Raw genomic sequence first — 26,551 nt, forward strand, 5'->3', positions numbered from 1 at the left:
CGGATGACCCCACCGCCTTCGTTTGAACCACTCAACGCTCTCAGGCACATTGCCCCAACCAGTAACAGTGAGCTGGAATATAACAATAAACATGGAGTGTGTCATTCAAAACGCATGAATTGGCGGTTCTGGCGCCCAATGATGATTTGGGGTTGCCCCTGCTCGGACCGAGTATACTGCAGGATCATAGATATCGCTCGCATCGAGTTTAGTTTGAATCATTCCTCTCCACTTCATCAAGAGAACCTTCCCGTCTAGGACAGGTTGAGCCGTAGTTTCTATTGTGCAATCGCTCACGGGGACCGTGCCTATAGTGAAGAATGCATTCTTATAAGACTCTACGTCTGCCTCTGTTGTAGTCTCTCTTCAATCGGTTAGGATTGAAAGTCTGAACACATTTGACAAAATGGCCTTCGAGAAAGAAGTCGAGGGCACTATCTCCTCTTCCATTTCATCAACTGCTTCGTCAGAGAAAAACGAAAACTATGAGTTTTACAGACAGCACCGAGATCTCGAATATACGCCACAAGAAGCCAAAGATGTTCTTCGAAAAATCGACATTCGTTTGATTCCATTACTATTTTTAATTTATTTGCTCCAGGTATGGGATATTACCATCTTCCCCCACAAGAACAAAAATATACTTATGCCCCGCAGTATTTGGACAAGAACAGTATCAACTTTGCGTCGGTATACGGGCTGAAGGAGGCAACCCACTTGAAGGGACAAGAGTACTCATGGCTGAGTGAGTATTCTAATTTATGGTAATTTATATCTGGTGACTGACACGACTAGGCTCTATCTTCTACTTTGGATACCTCGTTGCACAATATCCTGCTGGATTAGCAATGCAAAAATTACCCGCCGGCAAGTTTCTTGCTATCACCACTTTAAGTAAGAGATAATCCATCTTAATTTACAGTCCACCCAGTATTGGAACTTTGCTAAGAGAAATATAGTATGGGGTGGTTTACTCATGACAACACCGGCGTGCAAAAACTTCGCTGGACTCGCGAGCAATCGTTTCCTTCTAGGTGCGCTCGAAGCTGTTGTGACTCCGGGATTTGTTCTTGTGACGGGTATGTGGTACACAACGGAGGAGCAACCATTCCGACTGGCTTGTTGGTACTGCACTAATGGTATCGCTACAATGTTTGGAGGGTAAGTGACGAGCAATATCCAGGATGATGGAATTGGAGAAAGGACGAAACTAATATGTTCCTAGTTTAATTGGCTATGCCGTAGGGCACATCACTACCGGGCTGCCACGCTGGATGTATGTCTTCCTCATTTTCGGCGCAGTCTCTGTCACAGTGGGAATTTTCGCCCTCATCTTCCTCCCGGATCTTCCATCGACAGCCAGATTTCTTACCGAGCGCGAGAGGGCCATTGCTATTGATCGTGTCGCAATCAATCGACAGGGTATCAAAGATCGTCGGTTCAAATGGTATCAGGACCGACAAGCAGCTCAAGATCCGAAGACTTGGCTTTTATTTGTGATGGCAATTGGAGCACAAGTTCCGAACTCGGCATTGACCAGCGTATGTTTTTCGGCTTTCGATTTGTACTATGTCAATGAAACTAACATCAACAACAGTTTACTTCAATCATCGTTGGAACGTTTGGATTCGATACTCTTGGAACACAGTACTTACAAATCCCTGGCGGTGCTGTCCAATTTGTCACTCTTCTTCTGGGAGGCTATATCGCAACAAAGTTCGATGGCAAGTTCCACTCGCGGTTTACCTGTATGATCTTTGCTTGCACAGTGTGCATTATCGGAGGCGGTCTCCTCGTCGGATTGCCCAACGAGAACAAGTGGGGCCGCCTTGTTGGGCTTTGGCTATGTTATTTCCAAGGACTGGGATTCAGCATGAGCTTGACAATGGTCAGCTCCAACATTGCTGGATACACCAAGAAGCAAGTCACCGGTGCTCTATTGTTCACTGGATACTGCGTGGGAAACATTATCGGACCACAGACGTTCAAGTCTAGTGAGGCTCCCGGATACCACAGTGCTTATATTGCGTATGTTGCAGTTTGATGTTGAACAAAAGATTCGAATCACTGACAATTGGCATAGGATGCTCGCAGGCTATACGATCAAGTTGGTCGCTATCGTTGCCTTGTATATTTACATGTATCTCGAGAACAAGCGTCGAGATCGTGCAGTAATCGATGGCCAAGAGGTCGAGACTGACGGGATTGAGAAGGGAATGCTGGTGAGTTCCATTCCGTATCTACCCTTGAACTAAGCTAATTTGAACCTTTCAAGGATCAAACGGAGATCGAGAACAAAGCATTCAGATACGTCTTATGAACATTCATTTTCCTGTTTGATTTGTTCTAGCAATTGATACCTCGTTTGAACCAAAATGGCGCAAGTAAAGATAGACACCGATAGACCGATTGGATAGACCATATTCAAAAGCAAGGCAAAAGAAAACTTAGCAGTCCCAAAGATCTAACCAAAAGCCAAGTGACCAACCCTGATCGCTACCAACAAATGAAACTGAGCCAAGGGACAGGAAGCCATCTCAATAAAGACCAAGCTGCATCAAATCGCAATTTAACAGTCTGCCCCACCGGATTTCCAAATTCCAAATCGTCGATGCTTGAAGGCATGCCAGACATTTTGGAGGACCTTTCTCAGCTTGCTCCCTTTCTTGCGGGGAGTCTAGTTAATAGATTCGATATCATACCCCATGAAATCAGCGAGAAGAGTAAGGTGAGTATCGGTTGAACTTGTTGTATCTGTAAAGCTGCCCGTAGTTGATGGGGATGATTCCGCGAACCCATTTGCGATAAGTTCCCTGAAGTTCTCGATGGCCCTCTGGCGTCGTAGTCTTCTGTGGGGAGTTCCTGGAAGTTGGCTATCGTTCATTTGATATTTGAAGACGTAGGGGCCCTCCTCTTCAATACTCGTAAGAGATGGTTTAAATACTGGGGGTCTTTTGCAGGGAATCTCGCTCATGAAAGCATCGGTATCAATGTCAATGATTGCCTTGGAAACCTCTCGAGTAATGGGATGGGCAGTCAGTCGGTGTGTGAAACTCGGGATTTGAGCACTCGATTTGAAATCCTTGGTTAGGCTCATAGGACGGAGTCGAGGAAGACGTTTCCCGAGTCTCTTCCATTTCTAAATAAACAAATCCACATGAGCATATGTGGATATAATGTTATTATGACTGCCAGGATGACTTACCAACATTGCGTTGGTGCTTTACTACCGGATCTGATGAATATCACAGATACAGGTCTGATAGAGATGATGATCAGAGATGGGACAGTCACTCGTAAGATTGAGGTATGTACCTGATGGAAATAGAAGATATTGATGATGGAACGTGTAGATAGTCAATCAATTCGAGGTAACGGGGAGAAAGGAGTCCAATGAACATGGAGCATAAAGGAATTGGCCCCCTGGGCTGTTACTGTCGGGGTCATGGATACTTGATGCAAAGGCAAACAGAGAAATTCAGATGAAAGGGAAAGAGTACAGCGAAAATACTGTGTTAAGATGTTCCAATGAGCCAGGACCATAATTCGCATGGGACATTGGAAGTCCCAGCAAAACTGTAGTAGAGAATGATATTATTGAGGTCCAAACGTTATAGCCGCAGATATGATATCTATAGGTCACAACTGCACAAGAATCCGTCGTCTGTAGATCATGATCATGCATTCTCACAACCTTGAATCTCCCAATCTGAATAGCATTGTGACCATAAGCGTTATGGATATAATGGAGGAGAGGCATGAGAGGTCGCTGGGGCAGCATGGTTTTCGTGTTTGCTAGTTACAAAGTTGTTTATACGAGTGCACCAGTGTTGCTTTGCTCCGATCTGGGGCGTTCCCTCGATATAAAAGCCCCTCCAAACAATTATTTCTTCTTGTCTCTCTCCTCATACGTCCTTTCTCATAGAACATCATCTATCATCGCAAAGGATTATCACCTCTTGGCTAGTTCGTCTTAGCCATCTTTATCCCAGCATCCATTACCGTCTTAAATTACGGATAGCATCATTTCTTGCTTCGTTAAGAAACATAACCTAGCGGGGGGATCCGAAATGGTAAGCCTACCACGTTCAATATTGATTGTTATTTCAACGCTTCAAGGATAACCGTGGTTACATTGTATAGGATCCCCGTGACGACAGCTTCTGGAGTCGTGAACCTATTGACTGGGCCGAGGAAGTCGAGGAATCGGTTGCACGTCAGAATCTCAACTCCGCCGGAACTACTTCTTTGGGCTCCCAAGTGTGGAGAGCTATTGGATCCATCAGGGTATCGTACCCAGGCGGGGTTCATTGATTACTTCCCAAAAGGAGACAAGCTAACATGGTACAACTTGTAGACAAATATCTCGAATTTCTTTAGTGTCCACTTTCTGTTTTCCAACGGAGAAAAGCAGCAGGAGACCGAGCCTATGCATGAAACGAATGCGATGGTCTCCCACCCCAGGGTGACACCCTCAGTCCTGGTACGAGATCCCAAACTCACGCCATCAAGTCATCTGAGAAGACGAGAAGCTGACAATCTATGTATAGGATCTCATTCCTCGGGACGTGTTCCATAATGAACACTTGAAGCTTGCTGAAGAGCAGCGTCGTTCTACAAACAATACAACTCAAGAGAAAATGTCCGGCTCCGAAGTCCACGTTTCGCACTCAGATCTGGTATGATATCCCATATAGCCCTACGAGTTGCCTTTCCTTGGGATTGGACACTGACGTTTATGATATGCAGGACTCCGTTCCTCAGAAAGGCTTCCACCATGACCACCCGACGCTTGTCGAAGAACAGCGTACTTCCCTCGAAGCAATGAACGCAAAAAACGCAATGAGCCTCCCAGTCCCTAGCTTGCTCTCGGTTCTCGTACGTATCCCACCATTAGCCTGTCGATTTAATTACAAAAGGTCGGTAACTAACAGCTGTTGATATACACAGGGTCTTGTTCCAAAGAAATTCATCCTGGACAAGCAGTTCACCTGCGTTAAAGAGCAGCGTGGTACCACCAGCGATGCACAGGAACCGAGCACAATGTATCCTGAAGCTGTCACTCAGGAGACAGTCATGGTATGATGATCTACGTTATGATTCTTGATTTCTTTATCATGCGAGATACTGATCTTGATTACGATCTCTAGATGCAGGTCGATGTTGACGTTCCACTCCATGAAACTGTTGCTCCATTGGATGAGGTCGAAGGCCCCGTTGCCACAAATACCCATCATGAAACGGAAGCCTCTGTTGAGTCCGCTCAAGAAAACATCGACTCCGCTCAAGAGACCGTCGACTCCGCTCGAGAGACCGTTGACTCTGCTCAACAGACGGATGAGTCTGATCAAGAGATGGATGAGTCTGATCAACAGACGGATGAGTCTGAAGCCCCGAGTGGACAGATCGAGTCCGCTAATGAAGATATGGAAGGCACCCCCGAGGAAGAATACGACGAGGAGGAGTTGTTAAAGCTCCGAGAATTCCAACAAACCAGCAATGAATACCGATCGCGTGAGCTGCGTGATGAGAGTGATCCCAATATTCATCACTGGAACTGGCTGGGCCACCCAGTCTACGAGCGCACTTCGACCCCACCCGCTGACTCGCTCGCCTTCATGCAAGCGTACCCGAAAGCTCCTACAGGCAGAGATGAGAAGCGGATCAACGCTATCTTGAAGAACGCCATGGAGCTGATTGATCCTGTGGCGCTGAAGCTCGATGAAGGAAACACTGATATTCTCGATATGCATGGCTCGGAGCTGATTCGGGCGTGCGAGGGCCGTGTATCCAAATTGTACACTCTGAATGGCCGCTGGGTATCTGATCCAGGTAACGATGCCATCTTGCCCGATCTCGGGGGAAGCTTGGCCCTAGACTCTTCTGGTTACGCAGTTGGCAATGGAATCTTTGGGCACTACCTGATCAACCGAAAAGACTGGCGACATTGGAAACGCCAGCTGAAGGCTAAGAACCGCAAATCTGGCCGTCTTCCTCGCAAAATTACCTGGCAGAAGCCGTCAGCTTCGGGACTCCAGAGGTCTGAAGTAGTCGACTCCCCCGATGAAACTTCAGAGCTAGGTGAGAGTCCAGAAACTGGTGATGGTCCATGGCCCGGTGAGATTCCAGACTACGACGAGATTCCAGACTACGGCGAGATTCCAGACAATGACGAGATTCCAGACAATGACGAGATTCCAGACTATGATGAGACTCCAGAACCTGGTCAGAGCCCGGAGCCCGATGAGATTCCAGACTACGACGAGACTCCACAACCCGGTGAGACTACAAAGTCTGATGAGACCTCAGAGCTCTCTGAGCACACCCTGGCGTGATTATCTCTTACATTCGAACCTTGGAGGCCATCTGTATGAGCCTCCGAAGGAGTATTCCGTGACTAGATTCGCCGAATATCCTGTTCGACTTGCCTGCGAGTTCTCCACGTTATGCCGAATGCTTTTCATTATGTTTTTTCATTTTTCATTTTTCTCCTCTCTTTTGATTACATTTGACAGCCATTTACGAAGTTGGGTGGTGAGAAACGTTGCTATGAACCTTTTGATGATATGACGAGATTGGTGTCTCACTGGAGGCTTGGTGGGAGTTTGAGATGAGGGCGTTGAGGTCTTGATGCTCACAAGCCATTTTGAGATTTTTTGCTTTTTCTTTTGCTGCTTTTATTGATTATCAGTCAATGCTCTCTGCATTGTTGCTTGAATTTGGTCTTTTGCTTTTGATTTTGCTTTTGCTGTTGCTTTTGCTGTTGCTTTTGATTTTGCTTTTGCTATTGCTTGTGCTCCAGGGCTGTCCTCATTGCTTATCAGTCAATGCTCTCTGCATTGTTGCTTGAATTTGGTCTTTTGCTTTTGCTGTTGCTTTTGATTTTGCTTTTGCTATTGCTTGTGCTCCAGGGCTGTCCTCATTGCTTATCAGTCAATGCTCTCTGCATTGTTGCTTGAATTTGGTCTTTTGCTTTTGATTTTGCTTTTGCTGTTGCTTTTGACTTTGCTTTTGCTGTTGCTTTTGATTTTGCTTTTGCTATTGCTTGTACTCCAGGGCTGTCCTCATTGCTTATCAGTCAATGCTCTCTGCATTGTTGCTTGAAGTTGACCTTTTGCTTACTTGCTGCTCAGCTGTCAACTCAGTCTACTATCAGTTTACTGGCACAATGTGCCAAATTTTGATTCAACATCCAGAATTTTCGTTTCTTTTGTAGACTGATACTGCGTGTCTCAAATCCCTTCATTCTCGCTCGAAGATGACAGGTATCTCATTATGGCAATTGGGCAAGGACTTTGTAGTTTATCATCCGCGGTTCCTTTGTATCTTTGGCGGCATCGCACTCCTCTTTAGTATAGACTCACCGTGGATCGTGAAACATGTTATTAGAGATAGGATATCTGTATACTTTCAGACATGTCCGTAAGTTAGCTTTGAGTCTCATGTAGCAGCATTTATGCAAGTGCTATGGGGTGCCTTCCTATTTGGGATTGAGAGCAATATAAAATGCCCTCGAAACGACAGTCTCTCGTTGTCTCTTCTTGCTTACACCCTTCTTGTCCATTGGATCTCCATCTATTCACCATCTGTTATTCATTGGCCATCTATCGTTCATCGGCTATCTGCCATCCATAGCAGTCTAGCATCCTTACTCATCATCCATCTCCATCTTGCTTCATCTACATCATTACCTGACCATTTCAAGGTATCTGAGCTGTTCAAAGTCTTTGATATGGTATGTTAGTCTGGTTGAAGTTCAGGTTCTACTTTGGAATAATGGTATTAATAGTAGTCCCATTTTATAGGGTCCCCATCACGATGAGTTCTGGAGCCAGGAGCCCATCGACTGGGCTGATGACGTCGAGGAGACATCTGGGAAGATATCCCATTCTGTCACCAATGTGCGGCCTGTATCTATCATGCAACCTTCTTTAGGTTCCCAGTTCTGGGCTGCCCTCGGGTCTGTTACGGTATTGTGTCTCTGTCTTAGTTCACATATAACTTCACAAAACATGATTGACTCATGGTTTTTACCACATATAGACCTATATTACAAACATGTTTACCGGCCAATATCTCCTTAATGAGGAAGAGGAGGTAACTCCACGAGATGTGGAGGAAACCAGTGTCATGGATTCCCATGTTCCTACATCCCGTTCAGTCTTGGTATGATACATCGAATCAGCTCATCATCTAGTTGTTTTATCAGAATAAGTCTCATAATCTTTGGAATATGTAGGACTTTGTCCCTGACGACGTGTTTCGCGGGTGTCTGATGATTGCTAGAGACCAGTCTGGTACACCTGAAGAAGTTGAAGGCCCGAATCCAATGACCGCCGAAGTCCTTGGTCAACCCCCACTCTCGGTAATATATCCCCATATCAGGGTCTTTGCTTCTTCACGTGATTGGATACTAACTTCTATTATGCTCCTCAGAACTATTCCGATGTTGGCGTGCCACTCACGACCGAGTCCCTTCTTGCTTCAGACGAACTAGATGGCACTGTTGGGATGAGCACCCACACCCAGCTAGACCAGCCTACAGAGTCCATTCAGCAAGACACTGATCGGCTCATCTCGACAACCTCCGGCAACTCTGATAATCGATGTATCGCCGAGGACGCTGACCTGGATGGCGAAGACATCAACGCCCAGCAATACTCACCGGTTGAGATGGAATACCGATGGCGCGATATTTGTGACCAAACTGACCCCGGGATTCATCACTGGAACTGGCTAGGGAACCCCGTGTATGAGCGGACCGCAACTCCACCCACTGATTCACTTGCGTTTATGCAAGCTGCACCTAAGGTCCCCACTGGTAGTGACGAGATGCGAATCAATGCGATCATGAACAGCGCAGTGGAATTGATCGACCCTGTGGCAATGCAGATTGAGAGCGGAGAAGAAGAACTCCTGGAGATGCATGGCTCGGAACTCATTCGAGTGTGTGAAGGTCGAGTTTCCAACCTGTACTCCCTCAATGGGAGCTGGATCTACGATGACAACAGCGACGACATTCTTCCTGATTTGTGGGGGATTTTGGCTTTGGAGCCATCTGACTACGTGGTGGGGAATGGCGTTGTGGGAAGAGGATTGATCGACCGGGATGAGTGGTTCCAGTGGAGAATGGAACTGCAAGCTCAAAACGGCGCATCTGCTCACGGCCCTCGGAATATGAAGGGGAATAAGTCTACTCCTTCAAGTCTTCGAAATGTCCAGCTGATCGGCGATGTGGAGACTCCGAACCCTTGGAAAACGACAAGCGTTATGCAATCTTTTCCCTCGCATCGAAGTTCATGGGTACTACTGCCGCAAAGGTGCGGTTTATCACGAGATCTACATTGTCCCCTCTTCGAATTGCACCATGTATTTGTACATGCTGCCGAGGATCATTGACAACTTTTGAATTTTCTTGCTTTTACGATTTTATTTGATGCGGAAGTTTGACGGGATTTGGAATTGGGAACTGGAATTGGGAATTGGGAATTGGGAATTGGGAATTGGGAATTGGGAATTGGGAATTGGGAATTGGGAATTGGGGTTTGGGATTGGTAGTTTGGTAGTTACTCGGAGCAATCTTTTGGCAGAGAAATGGGGCTTGGATTTGCTGGCTGGAGCTTGATTGGGCGTTTTCTTTGTCCTTTTTCCTTCCCAGTTATCTGGGTATTATGGCTTGAATTTATTGTTTTGCTGCATCAAACATCCCTGTGACTCCAGTTATGTCATTCTTTGGATGAATCTATATCCGTGTCTTGGCTAGGACACTCCAATATATCAGGCAACGAGAGTTCGTACCTTATGTGTTCGTGGTAACAAGCGCCATAAATACCAACAGCCTCGCCAGACACAGGCCTGCATCTGCTTTTTCGCATTTCATAGTTCAGAGTGATTGATCGTAACACCGTCTTCAGGCGAAGCCTACTATACGGACATTGGGATTGAATATGCCGGGAGAGTGCTGAGATCTATCGCATTGAACCTTTGTCTTTGTCTTGGGTGTTTCTTTAGAGTTCACCAACTGACAGCTCATCTACAGTCCCTCCGCAAAAGTTTCCGTACGGTCGGGGGTCCACACCCGCGTTTTTCGCGAATAATTACATTTTTGACCCGCGTCTTCTCCCAACCCATGGTTTTTAAAAATTCACCATGGTTCCCAGGACCCCTCTACGTCCTATTAATTCTAATAGGATAAAGGGAAATGAGCTATCTCCCTATCTCCGGGGTCAGATCTTTGGTCAAGCCCAGCTAGGCCTGTCAATCGCGAAAATTGCCCAGCACTTCAGTTTATCCAAATCCACAATTCAGTATACCCTCGAGAAAGAACCTCTCCGACACGAAGGCAATAATCAAAACCGCGTCGGTCGCCCCTCGATTTTATCAGCAGATGACCGTTCTATGGTTATTCGATTGATTCGAAACGATCCCTTTATTACCTATCAAGAAATCCGCGAACAAAGTGGCTTAACTGCTTCCGACGATACCCTTCTTCGAATGGTCAAAGCCTCGGGCTACGGACATTAGAAAGCGAAAAAAAGACTATATTTAAAACCGGAACACGCCGAGCTACGCCTTAATTGGGCTTTGGAGCGACGAAATTGGACGTGGGATGACTAGAAGAAGATTGTTTAGTCCGATGAATGCTCTATTAAAATCGGGAAAGGGAAGCGTTACCGTTAGGTCTTTTTCATCAACCACCGAAATAAAAAATGGAAAAAAGAACATATTACCACATACTCGAAGTCGAAAAATATCTCAATTATGATTTAGGGAGCAATATTCGGTGGTGGTTGCTCCGATTTATTCCAAATGAATCGTGACTCGGAGTCAGCACGCAACGGATACTCAAGGTTCTCGTATCGCGAGGTTCTCGAGGAGAATTTACCCCAAATTTGTATGGATTCGACGCGAATCTTTATGCACGATAATGCTCCAATCCATACTGCGCATATTATTCGTGATTGGTTGTGGGAGAATGGAATTGAGACGATGGTGTGGCCGCCGTACTCACCTGATTTGAACCCTATTGAACATGCATGGGCAAAACTTAAAGAAATGATCGACCGCCTTGATCCGGACCTTGATAAATTTGAAGGTCCCAAAGAAGATCTGATTCATCATTTCGAAGAGTTAATTCATGCTGCATGGGCGATGCTAGGCCAGGATTACTTTGATGGGTTGATTTCGAGCATGGGGCGCAGGGTTGAGGCAGTAATTGAGGCAAATGGGTGGTATACTAAATATTAAAAATATAAATTAAATACTATGTCCAATTGCCTATCTAATATATATTTTTATATAATTTTACTATATAAATTGGGGGTATAGTATTTAATTGAAGTTAGCAGGTTCGATTTGCTAAAATCAAAAATGGGAGATATATATTTGATGGGGTGCGGGTCGTACGGAAACTTTTGCGGTAGAACTGTAGGCCGATTTGCCATGGCCGAATCAAAAGAGTAGGGGCCATCGAGCATTGAAGATCTTGAAATGACGCTACGTTAGGCTCAGATTGGTTTCATCCCAAAGTTGAAGCTCCAAGTCCCTTTTAACCCTTTCAGCTGTCCCATCCACTCATAAAATCACTTGCTCCGCCATGAGAGAAGGGCTACATAAGGTGGGCTACCGCGCAGATGCGGGATACAGCCACTGATTGGTTGACTTTCGATCTATTTTGTCTTGTTTGCACTAACGGCGGCTTATGGCCTAAGATTTCAGGTGCGCAGCCCGCGAAGACATCTCGAGGTTATCTCGCGAATTCCGCGAGGATTAATCCACATACTATTGTGCACATTAGTTTTTGCCACAGCTGAACGCAATCCCGCATAGCAGCATCTATCTAAGTTGAGCTTCATCGGGTCAATGAGCCTATCACCACTGGCACAGATATATCAGACTAAAGCTCAAGTTATAAAAATAGGAAAAATCTCGCGAGCTCAGCATTCTCTTACGGTGCCATCATATGAGGATGGCTCTAAGTACAGAGCATGAAAGCAACAAAACACATAGCCTATTTGAATCTTGCTGTGAGGAATCCCCACCGTTGAACAATCAAAGAGCAATCGCAAGGCCCAAGATTCCAGCTGCACCAGCGAGACCCAAAAGAACATCGCCAGTCACAGCAGGGGCACCGCCGGTAGATGTAGAAGTTGCATCAGTACCCGAAGCAGAAGATGCAGTATTGGTCGACGTCGCAACAGTTGCAGAAGGGGTAGCAGTGGTTGGAGAGTCGGTAAATGTGATCCAATCCTGGGTGGCAGTTTGCGCGTATGCAGACAGTGCCTCCCTATGGGTGGTTTCATACTCTTGAACACTCTTGGGAAGATTGCTATACCAAGCAGGGAAAGTTCCGGCGTTATCCGCGGCCATCACAGAGGATGCGAACGCAAAATCGGATCTTAAGGATTCCTCCCATCCACTGGGCCTAGCACTGCTTTCCGCGTCTAAAACCCATGTGGGCACTGCCATGAGCGACATAAGAATGGGATCGTCTGTGAGCTTGTCGGCTGGGCTTGTCTCTGTCTCTGTCTCGGCCCACGCCGTGACGGCAAAGAGGAGAGCAATTGTCTTGTATTGCATTATTATTGTGTGGATATGGAGAGTGAAATTATGGACACGTGAAATCCAAGGAATGGGACAGCTTTTAGGGGTATTTGTAGTCTAAGGGGAAATACCACTGCCTAGGAATTCTAACAAGACACTGTATCACGGGCTTGTAATACCAAGAAAATAATACCACTACTTTGCTAGTGTATGCTTGAAGAGAAACTAATATCTTGGCAGCCTCGGCACAGTGATTTCATGATGGCTCTAGCTTCAATGCTAGAGGGATTAATCTTACTGATGAGTCCTGAATGGTCCTATTGCATGTCGGGTACAGAGTACGGAGTACTTGAAATCCATTTTAGGGGCCCTTGCGCAGCGAAGTCTTGTGCTAGTGTGGGTTAGCTTCGCAGTCCAGTCTTGATGCTAAAGAAAATCCCACTTTTGGCCCCCCGAGGCACAGCGGGGGAGAAAAATAAATCGTGTGTGTTATCTAAGGGTGCTTCAAGGCTTGCCTCGATTCGGAATGTAAGACCGGGGCTCGAAGACTGGCTTAATTTGCTTTAGTAAAATTTATATATTGAAATATTCTCTGATGATATCAAGATTTCCCACCGCGAGACACCTTGCGAGTTACGGATAGCGTCCTGCCCCCAGCACATATATGTAAGACTAGTCAGGTCGAGAAGTGAGAACAAAGTTATTATGATCATAACAAAGGCAATGATATCAGAATCTATTGTATCTCACACTGGAGTTGGTTGATCCACTCGCTGAAGCGAATCGCCTGGTGTTCTTTGTTATAACACCTTTTGGAAAAGTATGGCTGCGATCTTTCTGAATCATGGAAAGAATCGACTGAGAAATCTCGAAGTGTTACTAGACCCAGTGAAAGTGTACATTTACTAGATCAAGGCCGGTATTGTGTTTGCTGAGCCTATAATAATGCATACCGGGGATTCGTAGCGTGATCCTCAGATTCCCTATACTTGGAGGGCTAGGATATACTGGATTGAGCCCCAGTTGTCTTCGCAAGCCAGTGATCTGTCTGACTCTATAACACACCTACACAAATATAGGTATCAAGCCACAGGCTGGTACAGTCAGTGCCAATCGCCGGATTCCACTCCTCAATCTCAGCAACCGTGAGTTTCTGCGACGTCGCGATACTGGAACAACCATCACCCGAGACCACATAATAGAACTCATCACAGTTGGAAACCATGCCCGTCTGAATAGGCGTAGGGGTAGTAATACCATTGCCGGTGGGGGTGGGGGTGGCGGTCGCACCAAGAATACCAACACAGACATAATCCCCCAGACCAAGAGACGCACAGCTACTGCCAACAGCAGGGTTCCAGGCGTAGAAGTCGGCAAGCGGGATGTTTTCATTTTGTGCAATTGCGGAGCAGGTGTCGCCAGAAACAACCAAGTAAAACTTGTCGCAAGTAGCGACCATCCCGGTCTGAATCGGTGACGGAGTAGTGATGCCATTACCTATGCTAGTAGTAGAGGTGGTGGCAGTTACTACTGCTGAAGAGCTGGTAAAGCTTGTAGGACTTGGGGTTGGCACGACGGATACGCTTATTCCATATCCAAGGATTTTGATACAGACATAGTCCCCCGCAATCAAATTTGTGCAGTCGGTACCAACAGCAGGATTCCACTTGTAGAACTCGGTAAGGGCTATTTCGGCCTCAGAGGCAATCGCCCCGCAAGTTTCTCCGGATACAACAAAATGGTACACATAACAAATGTCGGTCATACCAGTCTGAATTGGGGATGGAGTGATCAGGCCATTCCCCCATGTGGTAGATGAGCTACCCGTGGCGGTAGTGCTTGTGACAAAGGTAGTCGAAGACAATGATGTTGTGCGGGGGATCGTCGATTTAAAGTCGACTTCTACACAGTAGTAGAATCCAGAAATCAGTGCACAGGTATTTGACAACTGGAAGAGGTCGGGATTCTGTTAAGACATCGATGTTAGAGCTCAGACCGCTGCAGAGACCGGAGGGGAGATTTACCCAAGTCGCAAATTGCTCGAGGGTGATCCCATTTTCCGACTGGATTGCACCACAAGTCAGACTGCTGGTTCCATAAACCCAACGACTGCAATCGGAGGAAGCTCCAGGAAATGCTGTTCCCGAGGGAGCAACCAGATAACTGGCTCCTATATGAGCAGTGGCAAGTGCAGACAAAAGGAGGCGCGAGAAACCCATGTTGGGAAGGGGATGATGGGGGATGGGGGATGGCTGGTGTCAGAGGGCTGGGTTAACTGCGCTTCATGGGCGTAGAGCATTGATACAGGACCTCCGAATATCCTCGTAACCCTAGCGACAATACCAATGTACAATGTGATTCCAACGGTATTAGTCAAGCCTAGTGGCGGCAATGTCTATGCATCTGCGGGCCACTCGGCAGACCACTCGGCGGAGTCTTTTCTTAATGAGGCATCCTTATTGTGGTCTAGCTCCCTGAGGGTCATTTAGTTGTTAACAGTTGATATGAATGAAACGGAGGTGTTCTTACGCCACGCGGGACTTGAGAGCTACTAAATTCGACCCTGTTCTTTTGAACCAAAAAGGAAAGCAAGAAGGATGATAGTGAAGGTGTGAAAATTGGCTTACAGTCAAGCAATCGGTGTGTTTTCCTTGGCGGTTGGCAACCATGGCGTCGGATGTTCCGGCCTCTCGTAAACAATCGGGGTACTAGTTCGTTACAACGCCTGTGTTCTTTGCTGAAACTAGTGCATCAATCCTTTCTGTTGATGAATTCTAGAGCGAATTAATGGCACTAGTCCCTTAGACCGGCATCGCTGTACCCCGTACGGAGTACGGACTACTCCGTAGTAATTCGGTTACTTTTTGTATTTTGCCACTTGCAAGACTAGTTGAGGGGGCCGAATAACAAATTTTGAAATCTCGAGGGATCCTGGAAGTATCCCGACGGTTTTTGTGCATATTCTCGTTTGGCTTCAGTGGACAGTTGTCAAGCTTCGATGTCTAGAAGCCGTTTATCGCCCTCGGGACATGATCTCAAATATACTTTTATATCTGTCATTCCACCATTTCCTCTGTAAATTACCCCTGCATAGTAGATATTAATACTGCACTGTGATGCCTAACTCCGCCAAGAGCCCTGGCACAATTATGCCCCGCCAATCTCGCGTATGGTCGCATGACTCATGAGTACCACTTCGCCCACGACAGCTGCGAAGTTGTCGTTATTTCTCGCTCGGTTCATGGCAATTTCCCCCCTGTTCTTTTTGGCCCCCAATGGTGGAAATCTGTGGATATCCAACAGGCTTTGTGTGGAAATTACGAAGGGTTAACGGAAGATCACCTTCCTCAAGGAGCTGGTATGGGTATCACAAGGCTGGCTTCCACGTTACCACATACAAACCAGCACTCTGGTGTATCCCAGCCTTATGGTTGATATCGATGCCGCAATGATAAAACATTTCCCTTTCGTCGGAATTGCATGCAATGTGATTCAGAAAAACACACTATTTCAAAGAACTATTTGGCTGGTAGAAACCAAAATACTGGTCAAACTAGAGCGTACAAGCCATCCGCTGTTCAGAGAAGAACAACCACCGCCCTTGTTCGATCAATTGATTGACTAGTGCGCCCTGTGGTGGGATTTCCCGAACCGACGGCTGTAATGGGGATTGCCCGACACGAAAGACCTCTTTGTGGACCCGGTATCAGAGCCCGTATCAGAGCCCGCATCAGAGCCCGCATCGGCCCCAGCAAAGAGATCAACATCCCAAGGCACAAGCACCCCTTCATAGAACGTATATTCGTTGCCTGTTGCTGTATAGTACCAATAAGCCCAAGCAAAAAAGGTGTAAGTGTGAGCGTTGCGAGAGGCATCTTCAGGGCCAAAAAACTTCTGCTCAAATGTTCCATCGTGCTGGGGAATTGACAGATAAACTCCTTGAAAGGCCATGTAGAGACATTCAGCTGCATCGTCTGTGCGTGGTTCAATATTAGCCCAAGGCTCCAACGGGAATACTTTAGCTGGGAAACTCACAGGTGTAGTCAGTGATATAATCAGGGCTCAATACATATTTGCCGCCTCCTGTCTCATCCCAGAATGAGACCATGTGGATCAATTCGTGGAATAAAGTAGTCGGTCCAATAGCTCGGAGGACCAGCGCAGAGAGCTGAGTAACACCCTCCTCATAGTTTACCGATCCGGTCAAGATGTCGTGTAGGCTCGTTGTCTCTAAAGCATATGGGCACATCACAACCAAAGGCTGGACACCGTCCATCTGCAAAGGCTGAGCCAAATAGGTCATAATGGTTTCAGCGCGACCAGGGAATGTCACGCCATAACCTATTGTTCCATCTGTCCTCAGGCACATATCCCTCTGAGTGTGACCAGCTATAGCGGCGTAGTAGTGGTGATTATTTTCAAGAAGATAGGGCCGGAAATCAGGGTTAAAGCCGTAAATATCTCCAATTGAAGGCTCTTCATCATCGATAACGTATATAAACGACTCGTGGGTTTCAGGATCCCATCTTTCAATAGAGTCGTCCCATTCAAATCCGGCGAAGCCGGTGCCATCGCAAAGAATCCCCGGGGGCTCTCGGGGGCGATCATCCGATCACCCTGGAGGAAGGATTGAAGCCGCTCATTGATATCTAAGACAGAGAAATTGTGAGAATTCGGGGCTAAAAATCGGAGATATTATTGCCCAGCATCCATACCCTTGACCCTCTCCCACTGCGCGACATTCGACAAAGCATTCCCATCTTCATCCAATGGAATACCAAGCCAAGTTTCAAATAGCTTTCGCGCCACTGTACCATCCTTCCCCGATGGATCATTGGTGACTTCCGTGATGGCGGTGCTGAAGGCTGTCGCTAAACTCCTCACATCGGTGAGATGTTGGTTCATCAAACCAACATGATCATCCTCGCAGGCTCCCGTGCCCTCGAGAAGAGTAAAAAGTTGCCCGATTGTCGGAACAGCTTGCACACCGAGGACGCTGACCGACAGGAGCACCGAGACGAGGCAATGCCACCACATTCTTGGTGCCGATGGGTAAATTAGCAAGGAAGGGAAGGAAAGAAATTTTCAATTTGAGACTTTGCGTTGGACAGCGACCTAGAATGGAGATCCACACCGATATATATCGGCATATTCCCTTCCTGCAGACAGATGTTTCCGGGGGTGCAAGTAGCATCGGATATTTCCGTAACTTACATGCACAATATAATAATACCATAGCAAGATGAACTAGGGGTGGAGCCGGATACGGAGCCGGACGCTAGCTGACGACTTGAATAATGGGGACTTTAGTGAAAAACCCATTGCCCTAAGCCCCTAGCAGACTAGGGAGGTGGCGTATAAACGGATTTGATTTTAATCCGCGATCAACTGCACTAATGGAGAGTAAAAATATTCAAATAGCTAATCTCCGGTGCATGAGTGTCGCACCATTTCAAGAGAATTGTCCTAGTATTACTGGTATTCACCATGTATTGGGGCCATTTATTGTTGCTATGGATTGCTGCATTGATAGAGAGTGGGTGAATCAAGACCAAAAAAGGAAAATAGGCTAGTTTAGTTAAGGCAAAGAGCCTGTCATTTTACTAGATAAACATGGGGCTCTCCAGCTCCAAGTTTCTTCTTCGGAATTTCTCTACTCGGCTTTCTCTTGATTTTTGTCCCTATTCACAGGACCAAATTGGGACCTTGTGAGAAGGACCGTCCTTCCCCAAAATGCAGCTTAGCACAATGACCGGGGCCCTTGTGGCCTTGGGTTTATTGCAAAACGCTGTAGCTGATACATCAAGCGCTCAGCGGGCAATGGAATCGTTTCTGAGCAATCATCCCATCAGTACTCGATCAGCACCCCAGTCCCAGAGTACTCCCCATCTGAGTAGCCTCAAAGCTGCCGCATTTTCCGGCGACATCCTACCTACTCGATCATGGCACTTCCTCCGTGAACCCTGCCCTGAAAGTTGCTCAAGCCTTGGCCTGAATTCCACCGCTTGGCCTGCATATAGTCATCTTGACCGCTTGGCTCTATGTGGTCAACCCATGCTTCTTGACTTTACGCTATATACTCCCATCAATGAGTCGAGTGGTCATGTCAGCATCCGTAGCTGTGCTGCAGATCTGGAAGCCCATAGCACCTGGACTCCAGCTGTCAATACGTGCTCTTCGAGGAACAATACCATCAACGTCACATCGTCATTGCAACTCACATGGGACACAGCCGGGGGCAAGGGTAATACCGTAGGTGCATTGAATGCATTGCAGCAGATTTACGCCTATGAGCTTGTGAACCCCGCCCCCTGCAATGAGACAATAAATTTTGCCTATTCGGAAGGCATTGCAGTGGGCCTTTACATGGGCTCTGGTCTGCACGGCCAAAGTATACTTGCCCCTGTCCTCAAGGATGTCATAAAGTATGTGCTAGAAAACGAGATGCCAGAAACTCTCGTTGCTCAGCTGTGCAGCAAGGCAGGTGCTCGATACACAACCGGCATCTACATCAGCAAGTCTGGGGGTCTGACAGGGGCTCAAATGGCAGTGCAGACCTGGCGCAACGGTACTTGCGTGGCATCCCTGGACAACACTGAGGCCTGGAAGAACATCGATTATTCTGTGGCGGTTCACGCTCGGCTCAATTCCAGCTCTACCAGTTTGGAGCGACGGCAACTTCGAGAATCCCACCTTCACGGCCGAAGATCACATACACATGGTCGGAAGTCACATCTGCATGGCCGAGATACCGAATGCACCACCACCCAAGTGGACTCAGGCGACACTTGCACCACCCTAGCTACCCAGTGCGGCATCACCCCCGCAGACTTCACCACCTACAACCCGAGCTCAACACTTTGTTCCAGTCTCACGGAGGGACAATATGTTTGCTGTTCAGCTGGTACACTGCCTGACTACTCACCTCAGCCTGACTCGGATAACAACTGCTTCAGTTATCTCGTTGAGACCGGTGATACATGTGCTTCCCTCGCGGCTTCTCATACTATTAAGGTCTCTGACATAGAGAGCTATAATAAAAACACTTGGGGCTGGATGGGTTGTGACAATCTTTTTGCCAAAGAATACATTTGTCTGAGTTCTGGATGGCCGCCTATGCCAGCCGTTATCCCCAACGCTGTATGCGGCCCGCAGGTCAACGACACGGCAACAGTGCCCCATGGAACTGATCTCACCACCCTGAACCCATGCCCACTGAACGCCTGCTGTGATATCTGGGGCCAATGTGGAACAACTGCCGAATTCTGTACCCCGACTAACTCCACTACTGGAGCCCCCGGGACCGCAGCCAAGGGTACCAATGGCTGTATCTCGAACTGCGGAACCGATCTTATCCAGAGTAATGCCCCCAGTGAGATCTTCAATATTGGATACTTTGAGGGTTATGATCTGTCACGACCATGCATGCGTACCTGGATTACCGATATGGACCTCAGTCCGTATACTCATATCCACATGTCTTTTGCCACCTTGAACAGCGACTTCTCGTTCAATATCGACAGTATCGAAAGCCAAATGACTGCGTTTGCCGGGCTGAGCGGAGTTAAAAGGATCATTGCTGTTGGCGGATGGGACTTCTCGGCCGATCCTAGCACCTACAATATCTTTCGGGAGTCTGTTGCGACTAGTACAAATCGCGCGGCCCTCGTTTCAAGCACCATTGCTTTCTTGAATAAGTATGATCTGGATGGCGTTGACTGGGACTGGGAATATCCCGGAGAACCGGATATCCCTGGTATACCCGCGGACACCACAGCCTCTGCCACCAACTTTTTCCTCTTCTTGTTGCAACTCTCCGTCGCGATGAAAGCGCAGACCCCGGGAAAGACGATCTCGACCACAGTCCCTTCTTCATACTGGTACCTCAAGGCCATCCCCATTGAGGCTATTAGTACTGTGGTGGATTATATTGTGATCATGACTTATGACCTGCACGGCCAGTGGGATTGGAATAATACCCACGCTGATCCCGGGTGTCCTGCTGGCGGTTGCCTGCGCTCCCACGTCAACCTTACTGAAACCATCAACTCCTTGTCAATGATCACCAAGGCAGGAGTCCCCTCCAATCAGATTGTGGTGGGTGTTTCTAGCTATGCTCGTTCGTTCCAGATGAGCGAAGCTGGGTGCTGGGCTGAAACCTGCAGCTTCGTCGGACCGGACTCCGGGGCGGTTCCTGGCGCGTGCACCAATACGCCTGGGTACATCTCTAACGCTGAACTAGCCTCCATTGTGGAAAATGAAGATGTCTACATGTACATCGACGAGAGTTCTAATTCAAACATCATGGTGTGGAATGACACTCAGTGGGCTGCGTGGATGGATGACGATGTCAAGGCCTTGCGCAAAGAGCTGTATGCTGATATGAACTTCCTCGGATCAGCCGATTGGGCCATTGACTTGCAGATCTCCGACGATGCTTTGGGATCAGGCCCTTCATCAGGGACCACTTCCTGTGAGATCTCCATCGATCCCTCCATTTGGAGTGATGACAGTCCAGTCGTTACTGCTAAGTCTGGATGCACGATCATCTGGCCTCCGATGCCGCTGAGCAGCACCACTACCATTTCTATTCCTGACTGGACGACGCGTCTTACATGGCACTCGACAGTGACCAAAACTATGACATTTGCGGATAGTTCGACCATGGTGTACCACGCCCACTCGCCCATTCTGGTGCCTACCATCCTCTCAATTCCTCCTGGTAAGAGCTTCCTTCCTCTTTTTGCTCTAAGTTGTCAGACAGGCCTAACGTGAGCTCGCAGTCATAACCGATGCTATTCCAGTTTGGCATCAGGTTCCTTCACCGGGACAGACTGTTCTATACCAGACAAGTTCGGTGCTTCCCAGTCCCTTCCCAGTTGTTATGACCCCGTAAGTGTTGTGATAACCACAATTTTTCCCATGGAGAGGGTCAGGCTAACGATACCTGCAATTAGTACTGTGGGTGGTACCACGACTGTGATTGGAGGAACTACAACTACTATCCCTGGGTTCACTTTCTCCTCTGGCAGTATCACCTACGCGACACCCTCATGGATAGACGTGCATGGAGGCTCAACCCATGTGAACAATGGCACAGTGCTGGCCCCTATAACCACAACTGTGACCCCCATCCTTACCCAACTACCACTGATACCACTACCGATCCCATTATCAACACACGGACCACCCATAGGTCTACGGCAACCAGCTCAGATAGCGATACCACATCTTCGACATGCGTACCGAGTTTGTTCAAGAAATGTGGCAAAGGCTGTATGTGCTCCCTTTTCTCGACTGTCATTCATTGTGAAAACGAAGGTCCATGAGCTAACGTAATGGACCGTAATATAGGTGCTCCATTCTGTATTAAGGGTTGCGCCATCTGCCCCCTGATCATGATGGCTCGTCAGGTGGAGATGGAGGTGGAGGTGGTGGCGGCAGTGGGAGTGGCAGTGGCAGTGACAACAGTAGCGATGATAATGATAGTACGACTTCGACAACGACATCGACTGAACCCAGCAGCTATCACCACTTACCCGGCATGGCCACCGAGATCGTTGAGGATTTACCCCCGTTCACCACCGACGCCCTCGCAGACCTCCAGGCACTTTCGAGAGCTGAGGCCGGAAGATTGGCGTCTCTCTTCGGCAATGAGAAGATCACTTCTTCGGGCACGGCGACCACAAAGGCCACTGGCACCGTCGGCACCGCCACGGCAACGGCGACAGCGACCGGCGGCAGCAACCCATTGGACTGCTACATCTTCCAGGACCCTGGCTCCGGTAGCACCGGCACCTACTGTCAATGCCCAGGGTATGATGGCACCTTGCCCACGCTCACTGGCTCTGCCAGTCCCTGCGACTACACATCCCTGCCGACTTCAACCACCCAGACCGCGACCACCACCAAGCCTACCGGTCCCTACCCATACACTTTCACCGATGTCTACGGTGTTGTGGTTGCTTGTGAATCAGAATCTTTCCTCAAAGTTGCGGGCTACTCCCTCACGGAGTGTGACGGCTCAAGCACCACGCTGAAGTCTGTAACTATCACCGTGACTGAGGTGGTCACTACCTCTGTCATGAACAAGATATGTTCTGGCGGTGACTATAATGCTTGTCTTCAGCAAACTGAGAACTTCGGGGTGGCCGCTTGTCCAAAAATGCCCATTGCTCAGATGAAATGTCAGCAACAGGTCTTCGTAAACGCACAGTCACTGTGTGCGGTTCGGTGTACCCATACGCCGTCCACATACACGACAACTTATGCCACGTTAGCGCCCTAATATGGAGGATGAAGGATGATGATAGTTTTCTTTTGCAGGCGCTGCTCATATTACATTAGATGTTAGATATCTGATGCCTTGTATCAACACACAATAACACGCACATTTGACAGAAATCTGGCGGTTTGACAATATCTGGTATGCACGATGATATTGATCCTTCAATTTATCTCTTCTTGGACAACATTCGAAGAGCTTCCTCCTCGGTAAAACAAACATAGCTATCTGCTCAGTCCTTGCAGTTCGACGCACGAAGTTCAGGAATGGCTTGTAAATTTTGTAAAATCAAAAAGCAGTCATAAATGCCCTCCAATCACATAGGTTTTTTCCTGGTAATTCCTAGTCTGTTTGCCCTGGGAGACCTCGTTATGAAGGAGCATTTTCTTCTTCAAAACCTGTAGACATAGGTACATTTATGGCTCTTTCTCTCTTCCTTTTGTTTGACTTGTATTTTTTGCTAGTACTCTCCCTATGTTCCTTACAATGCCGGACTCGTTATATTTAGAAATCGTGCTGTCTGGTAACTTTCCTAAACTTTTAGGGAACGGGACGAACTTACCGCTGTCGAATATATATAATTTCGAGTCTCTTTCCTTAGCACATCTGAATTGTCCTTGAGTCATGAATTCGAGATTTTCCTTTACTCTGTCGGCTTTGGTCAGACCGCTGAACGTATCAGCATCACTGGCCAAATTTTCTGAAAAGGAAGAGTCTGGCTATGAATGATTTTTCTACGCCCTAAGGTATTTCAGTGTTCTGTGAAAGCAATAACAATATGGAAATCATTTTATTGCAGTATAAAAAATACTTGAATTTAATATTGCATATGCATAGGGGGAGATCCTTGGTTTGTAGAATAAAACATGAATGCGTTTAACATAACCCTCATGTTAGATAGAGAACTATGGATGTGAATCAGACTATACAGTGTTTGGTATTGCGTATATCTACGTTACATTCCTAACAAACAATATCCTCTTGTTTGTTTCTTCTTCTTGTATAGAGGTTATATATTGCTAGTCTCTCCTCTCTCACAAAGATTGAAGTCGGCCATTATAATTATCAATATTCTCTATTCTCCATATTTTGTGATCTATAAACTCAGCAAGGCCCATGTAAGTGGTTACCTACGATGATCCTACCTCTTCTATATATCAAATTTTTATGGACTCATTTGGTTGAGAGACCTAAAATGGTATGATACACATTTTGAACATCGCAGCGATGGTTCTACCACTTGAAAACTTACACAAAGGAGAAAGAAAACGAAAGATGATCATGAGTATTCCTTATTACAATACAAAATATTCCCCGAAGAATACCTGCTGGACAAGAGAAAAAGCAAAGGAGATGGTATCGAAATTCCCGAACCCACGAACTCCGAATACCAACAACCAATAAGATAAGCAACAGGGGACATAGCAAAGTCCAGAGAAACTGGAACAGATTCAAAATGAACGTGAAGTCAATGTAAGCTCAAACCTGACATCATGTGAAAGAGATGCCACCCAAAGAGCAAAGCACAGCAGGATCAATAAAGTCAAAAAGATTCAAAAGCAAGCAAGAATTGATGGTAAGTTGATCCAGGTCACAAATGCCAGTAATTCATAAGGAAATTTCAACTGATAATGAGGAACGCCGAAGAAGAATGATAAGACAGCGGTGAATCCCCACTTTACTTTCGCTTCGAGTATGAGAAAAGGGAGGTGACCTTCCGCCGAGCCTTGTCTATGAATGCATTCAATGCACTGCGGCGACCAACGAGAGGGTTGGGGAAAGAGAAGTATTCCTCCGGGGGAGCTCCAGCGACACAAGTCGTGACCTTCGGACGCGGTCTCTTGGCTACCTTGACAGTATTGGCTTGTTCTGGCTCAGGTGTTTCTGGCTCAGGTGTTTCTGGCTCAGGTGTTTCTGGCTCAGGTGTTTCTGGCTCAGGTGTTTCTGGCTCGGGTGCTTCTGGCTCAGTTGGTTCAGGCTCAGATGTCTCTGGTGGAGGGATCGTTTCACATTGATGCAAAGGGGATGGCTTAGCAACCCATGTCGACTTCCGTGGAGGACCAGACACTCTGTCCAAGGTATCGCAGATCTTATTCCGGCACTTCATCCACTCCCAATAAGGACGGATGAGGCTCGACTGCACGAAGCCGTTTCCAATGGCCAAGTCTGCAGCCTCATAGTGTTCAATGTTCCCAAAGTCAGTGGTGGTTTCCTCGCTGGAGTCTCTTGAATCATCCAGCCATCTTCCATGCGGTGAATAATACTTGAAGACCTTTCCTGTCGACGCACGCACAAGCTCAGATCCTCGCAGTTCGAGCAAATCCTCGTCCGCATCGTCCAAAACTACGATAACAGGATCGATGTATGTGGATGCACGACTCAAAACAGACTGCGTTCGCAAAGACGCAGTGCCCCACGGGAACTTGGGCGTTGCTAAAATAAGTGCCAGTGAATCGGCTGGCGATGTCGCGCTGTAATTGTACACTCTCAGACCCATCCAGTTGAAATGGTGAACGCCTTCGTCGGCTTCCAACCACATTTCGCGGTCAGCGAAAATGTTATCAACGGCTTCTTGCGCAGCGGTACGTGGGTCGACATTGGAGTTGGATGGGCATGGACTCTGGGCTGATTCTTCATTTGTGACTGGTTCATCCAGACCCGATAGCTCACTGTTGGACTCATGGAACTCATTCGAGACTCCCTGGGAGCTTAGTTCTGCATCACTAAATTCTATTGGTGTTCCTAGGGGATCACTGATGGCATCATCCATCTCCATCCAGAAAACTTCATCGTTGGAATATTCTTGGTCATCGCCAGGTTCGTGCGACTCAATTGAGGTGGCGTCATATGGGCTCGGCTCTGGATTGCTGGATTCAATGGCTGATTCGGGGAGATTGCTGTTTTCTCTACTGGACTCTGACCACATTGCCGCATCGATGGGGGGTTCATGCGAGTCCGACAGATCATCGATAAAATCATTCAACTCGGTCCAGGCCACTCCATCGGTGGTAGTTTCATACCGATCCGAAGTATCGCTCGTGGATTCATGCGAGTCCTTTTGAACCATCTCAGAACTTGGCTCCGTATCGGTGGATACAAGTGGTGATCCTGATGAATCACTGGTAGCCTCGTTTGGCTCTGTCCAGATTGCCTTCTGGGTGGGGGATTCATGCAATTGCAGAGTTTCATGATTGCATTTTTTCATGTCCTTCCATTTTGTCTCCGAATCTGCATCTGTATCACTAGATCCATGTGCGGATCCTAGCAGTTCATCTTCGGTTTCTTCCACAATAGTTGAAATGGACGGCACGAATCGAACGCATCTCACGCGACGAGTGCCATGAAAGCCTTCATTGTAAGTGCTCAAGTAGCCAGTTTGGAGGATAGGAGGGTTAAGTGTAGTGTTAAGAGGGAGGTTCGCATTTTCCAGGGTCTCATCAACATCGTCTGCCCAGTTCATGTATTCCTGATAGAGCATAGCCTCGGGTGAGGTAGGCTGAGATATAGGAGATTCATGTGAGCTTCTGTCACTTCCATGTGTCTTATTATCCATCTGAGCCATAGCACTAACCTCAACAAAAGAAGACATCCTGATACTTGAGATAGATAGGAATGGTCTCCGGAAATATTGATGATTTGTATGATGAAGAACAATATCGGAGGCACGTTCTGTGGGAACCAATATTCACGTATGAAGCATAAGGAAGAAGAAGAAGTGTAAAC

General features: G+C 47.3%; 10 protein-coding genes across 10 annotated transcripts; 5 read left to right on the forward strand and 5 right to left on the reverse strand.

Annotated features, from left to right (window-relative positions):
• Positions 1 to 406: 406 nt before the first annotated feature.
• N7457_004645 (putative MFS transporter) lies at positions 407 to 2,320 on the forward strand (the record flags this gene model as incomplete). The annotated part of the gene is made up of 8 exons (XM_057175690.1): positions 407 to 601; positions 658 to 745; positions 796 to 894; positions 960 to 1,161; positions 1,226 to 1,541; positions 1,598 to 2,028; positions 2,084 to 2,222; positions 2,276 to 2,320. 8 exons carry the CDS (start codon positions 407 to 409, stop codon positions 2,318 to 2,320), a joined length of 1,515 nt encoding a protein of 504 aa, XP_057032737.1.
• Positions 2,321 to 2,677: 357 nt separating this feature from the next.
• N7457_004646 (uncharacterized protein) lies at positions 2,678 to 3,211 on the reverse strand (the record flags this gene model as incomplete). The annotated part of the gene is made up of 2 exons (XM_057175691.1): positions 2,678 to 3,139; positions 3,206 to 3,211. The coding sequence occupies 2 exons, from the start codon at positions 3,209 to 3,211 to the stop codon at positions 2,678 to 2,680; spliced, it is 468 nt and encodes a 155-aa protein (XP_057032738.1).
• Positions 3,212 to 4,070: 859 nt separating this feature from the next.
• On the forward strand, positions 4,071 to 6,335 carry N7457_004647 (uncharacterized protein; the record flags this gene model as incomplete). The annotated part of the gene is made up of 7 exons (XM_057175692.1): positions 4,071 to 4,073; positions 4,144 to 4,292; positions 4,381 to 4,483; positions 4,551 to 4,679; positions 4,750 to 4,878; positions 4,951 to 5,079; positions 5,151 to 6,335. 7 exons carry the CDS (start codon positions 4,071 to 4,073, stop codon positions 6,333 to 6,335), a joined length of 1,827 nt encoding a protein of 608 aa, XP_057032739.1.
• A 1,397-nt stretch (positions 6,336 to 7,732) lies between these two features.
• On the forward strand, positions 7,733 to 9,399 carry N7457_004648 (uncharacterized protein; the record flags this gene model as incomplete). Its single annotated transcript, XM_057175693.1, has 5 exons — positions 7,733 to 7,735; positions 7,806 to 7,970; positions 8,044 to 8,166; positions 8,240 to 8,365; positions 8,437 to 9,399. 5 exons carry the CDS (start codon positions 7,733 to 7,735, stop codon positions 9,397 to 9,399), a joined length of 1,380 nt encoding a protein of 459 aa, XP_057032740.1.
• A 750-nt stretch (positions 9,400 to 10,149) lies between these two features.
• Positions 10,150 to 10,524, forward strand: N7457_004649 (uncharacterized protein; the record flags this gene model as incomplete). Its single annotated transcript, XM_057175694.1, has 1 exon — positions 10,150 to 10,524. The coding sequence occupies one exon, from the start codon at positions 10,150 to 10,152 to the stop codon at positions 10,522 to 10,524; it is 375 nt and encodes a 124-aa protein (XP_057032741.1).
• Positions 10,525 to 12,051: 1,527 nt separating this feature from the next.
• On the reverse strand, positions 12,052 to 12,579 carry N7457_004650 (uncharacterized protein; the record flags this gene model as incomplete). Its single annotated transcript, XM_057175695.1, has 1 exon — positions 12,052 to 12,579. One exon carries the CDS (start codon positions 12,577 to 12,579, stop codon positions 12,052 to 12,054), a length of 528 nt encoding a protein of 175 aa, XP_057032742.1.
• A 1,018-nt stretch (positions 12,580 to 13,597) lies between these two features.
• On the reverse strand, positions 13,598 to 14,762 carry N7457_004651 (LysM peptidoglycan-binding domain-containing protein; the record flags this gene model as incomplete). The annotated part of the gene is made up of 2 exons (XM_057175696.1): positions 13,598 to 14,509; positions 14,568 to 14,762. The coding sequence occupies 2 exons, from the start codon at positions 14,760 to 14,762 to the stop codon at positions 13,598 to 13,600; spliced, it is 1,107 nt and encodes a 368-aa protein (XP_057032743.1).
• Positions 14,763 to 16,164: 1,402 nt separating this feature from the next.
• N7457_004652 (uncharacterized protein) lies at positions 16,165 to 17,580 on the reverse strand (the record flags this gene model as incomplete). Its single annotated transcript, XM_057175697.1, has 3 exons — positions 16,165 to 16,517; positions 16,579 to 17,136; positions 17,259 to 17,580. The coding sequence occupies 3 exons, from the start codon at positions 17,578 to 17,580 to the stop codon at positions 16,165 to 16,167; spliced, it is 1,233 nt and encodes a 410-aa protein (XP_057032744.1).
• A 696-nt stretch (positions 17,581 to 18,276) lies between these two features.
• N7457_004653 (glycoside hydrolase) lies at positions 18,277 to 22,831 on the forward strand (the record flags this gene model as incomplete). The annotated part of the gene is made up of 4 exons (XM_057175698.1): positions 18,277 to 21,265; positions 21,359 to 21,435; positions 21,501 to 21,819; positions 21,957 to 22,831. The coding sequence occupies 4 exons, from the start codon at positions 18,277 to 18,279 to the stop codon at positions 22,829 to 22,831; spliced, it is 4,260 nt and encodes a 1,419-aa protein (XP_057032745.1).
• Positions 22,832 to 24,506: 1,675 nt separating this feature from the next.
• Positions 24,507 to 26,417, reverse strand: N7457_004654 (uncharacterized protein; the record flags this gene model as incomplete). Its single annotated transcript, XM_057175699.1, has 1 exon — positions 24,507 to 26,417. One exon carries the CDS (start codon positions 26,415 to 26,417, stop codon positions 24,507 to 24,509), a length of 1,911 nt encoding a protein of 636 aa, XP_057032746.1.
• Between the last annotated feature and the right edge of the window lie 134 nt (positions 26,418 to 26,551).

The sequence above is a fragment of the Penicillium paradoxum genome, assembly GCF_028828445.1.
Source record: "Penicillium paradoxum strain IBT 22861 chromosome Unknown utg000004l_segment0_segment0, whole genome shotgun sequence".
NCBI classification, from domain to species: Eukaryota; Fungi; Ascomycota; class Eurotiomycetes; order Eurotiales; family Aspergillaceae; genus Penicillium; species Penicillium paradoxum.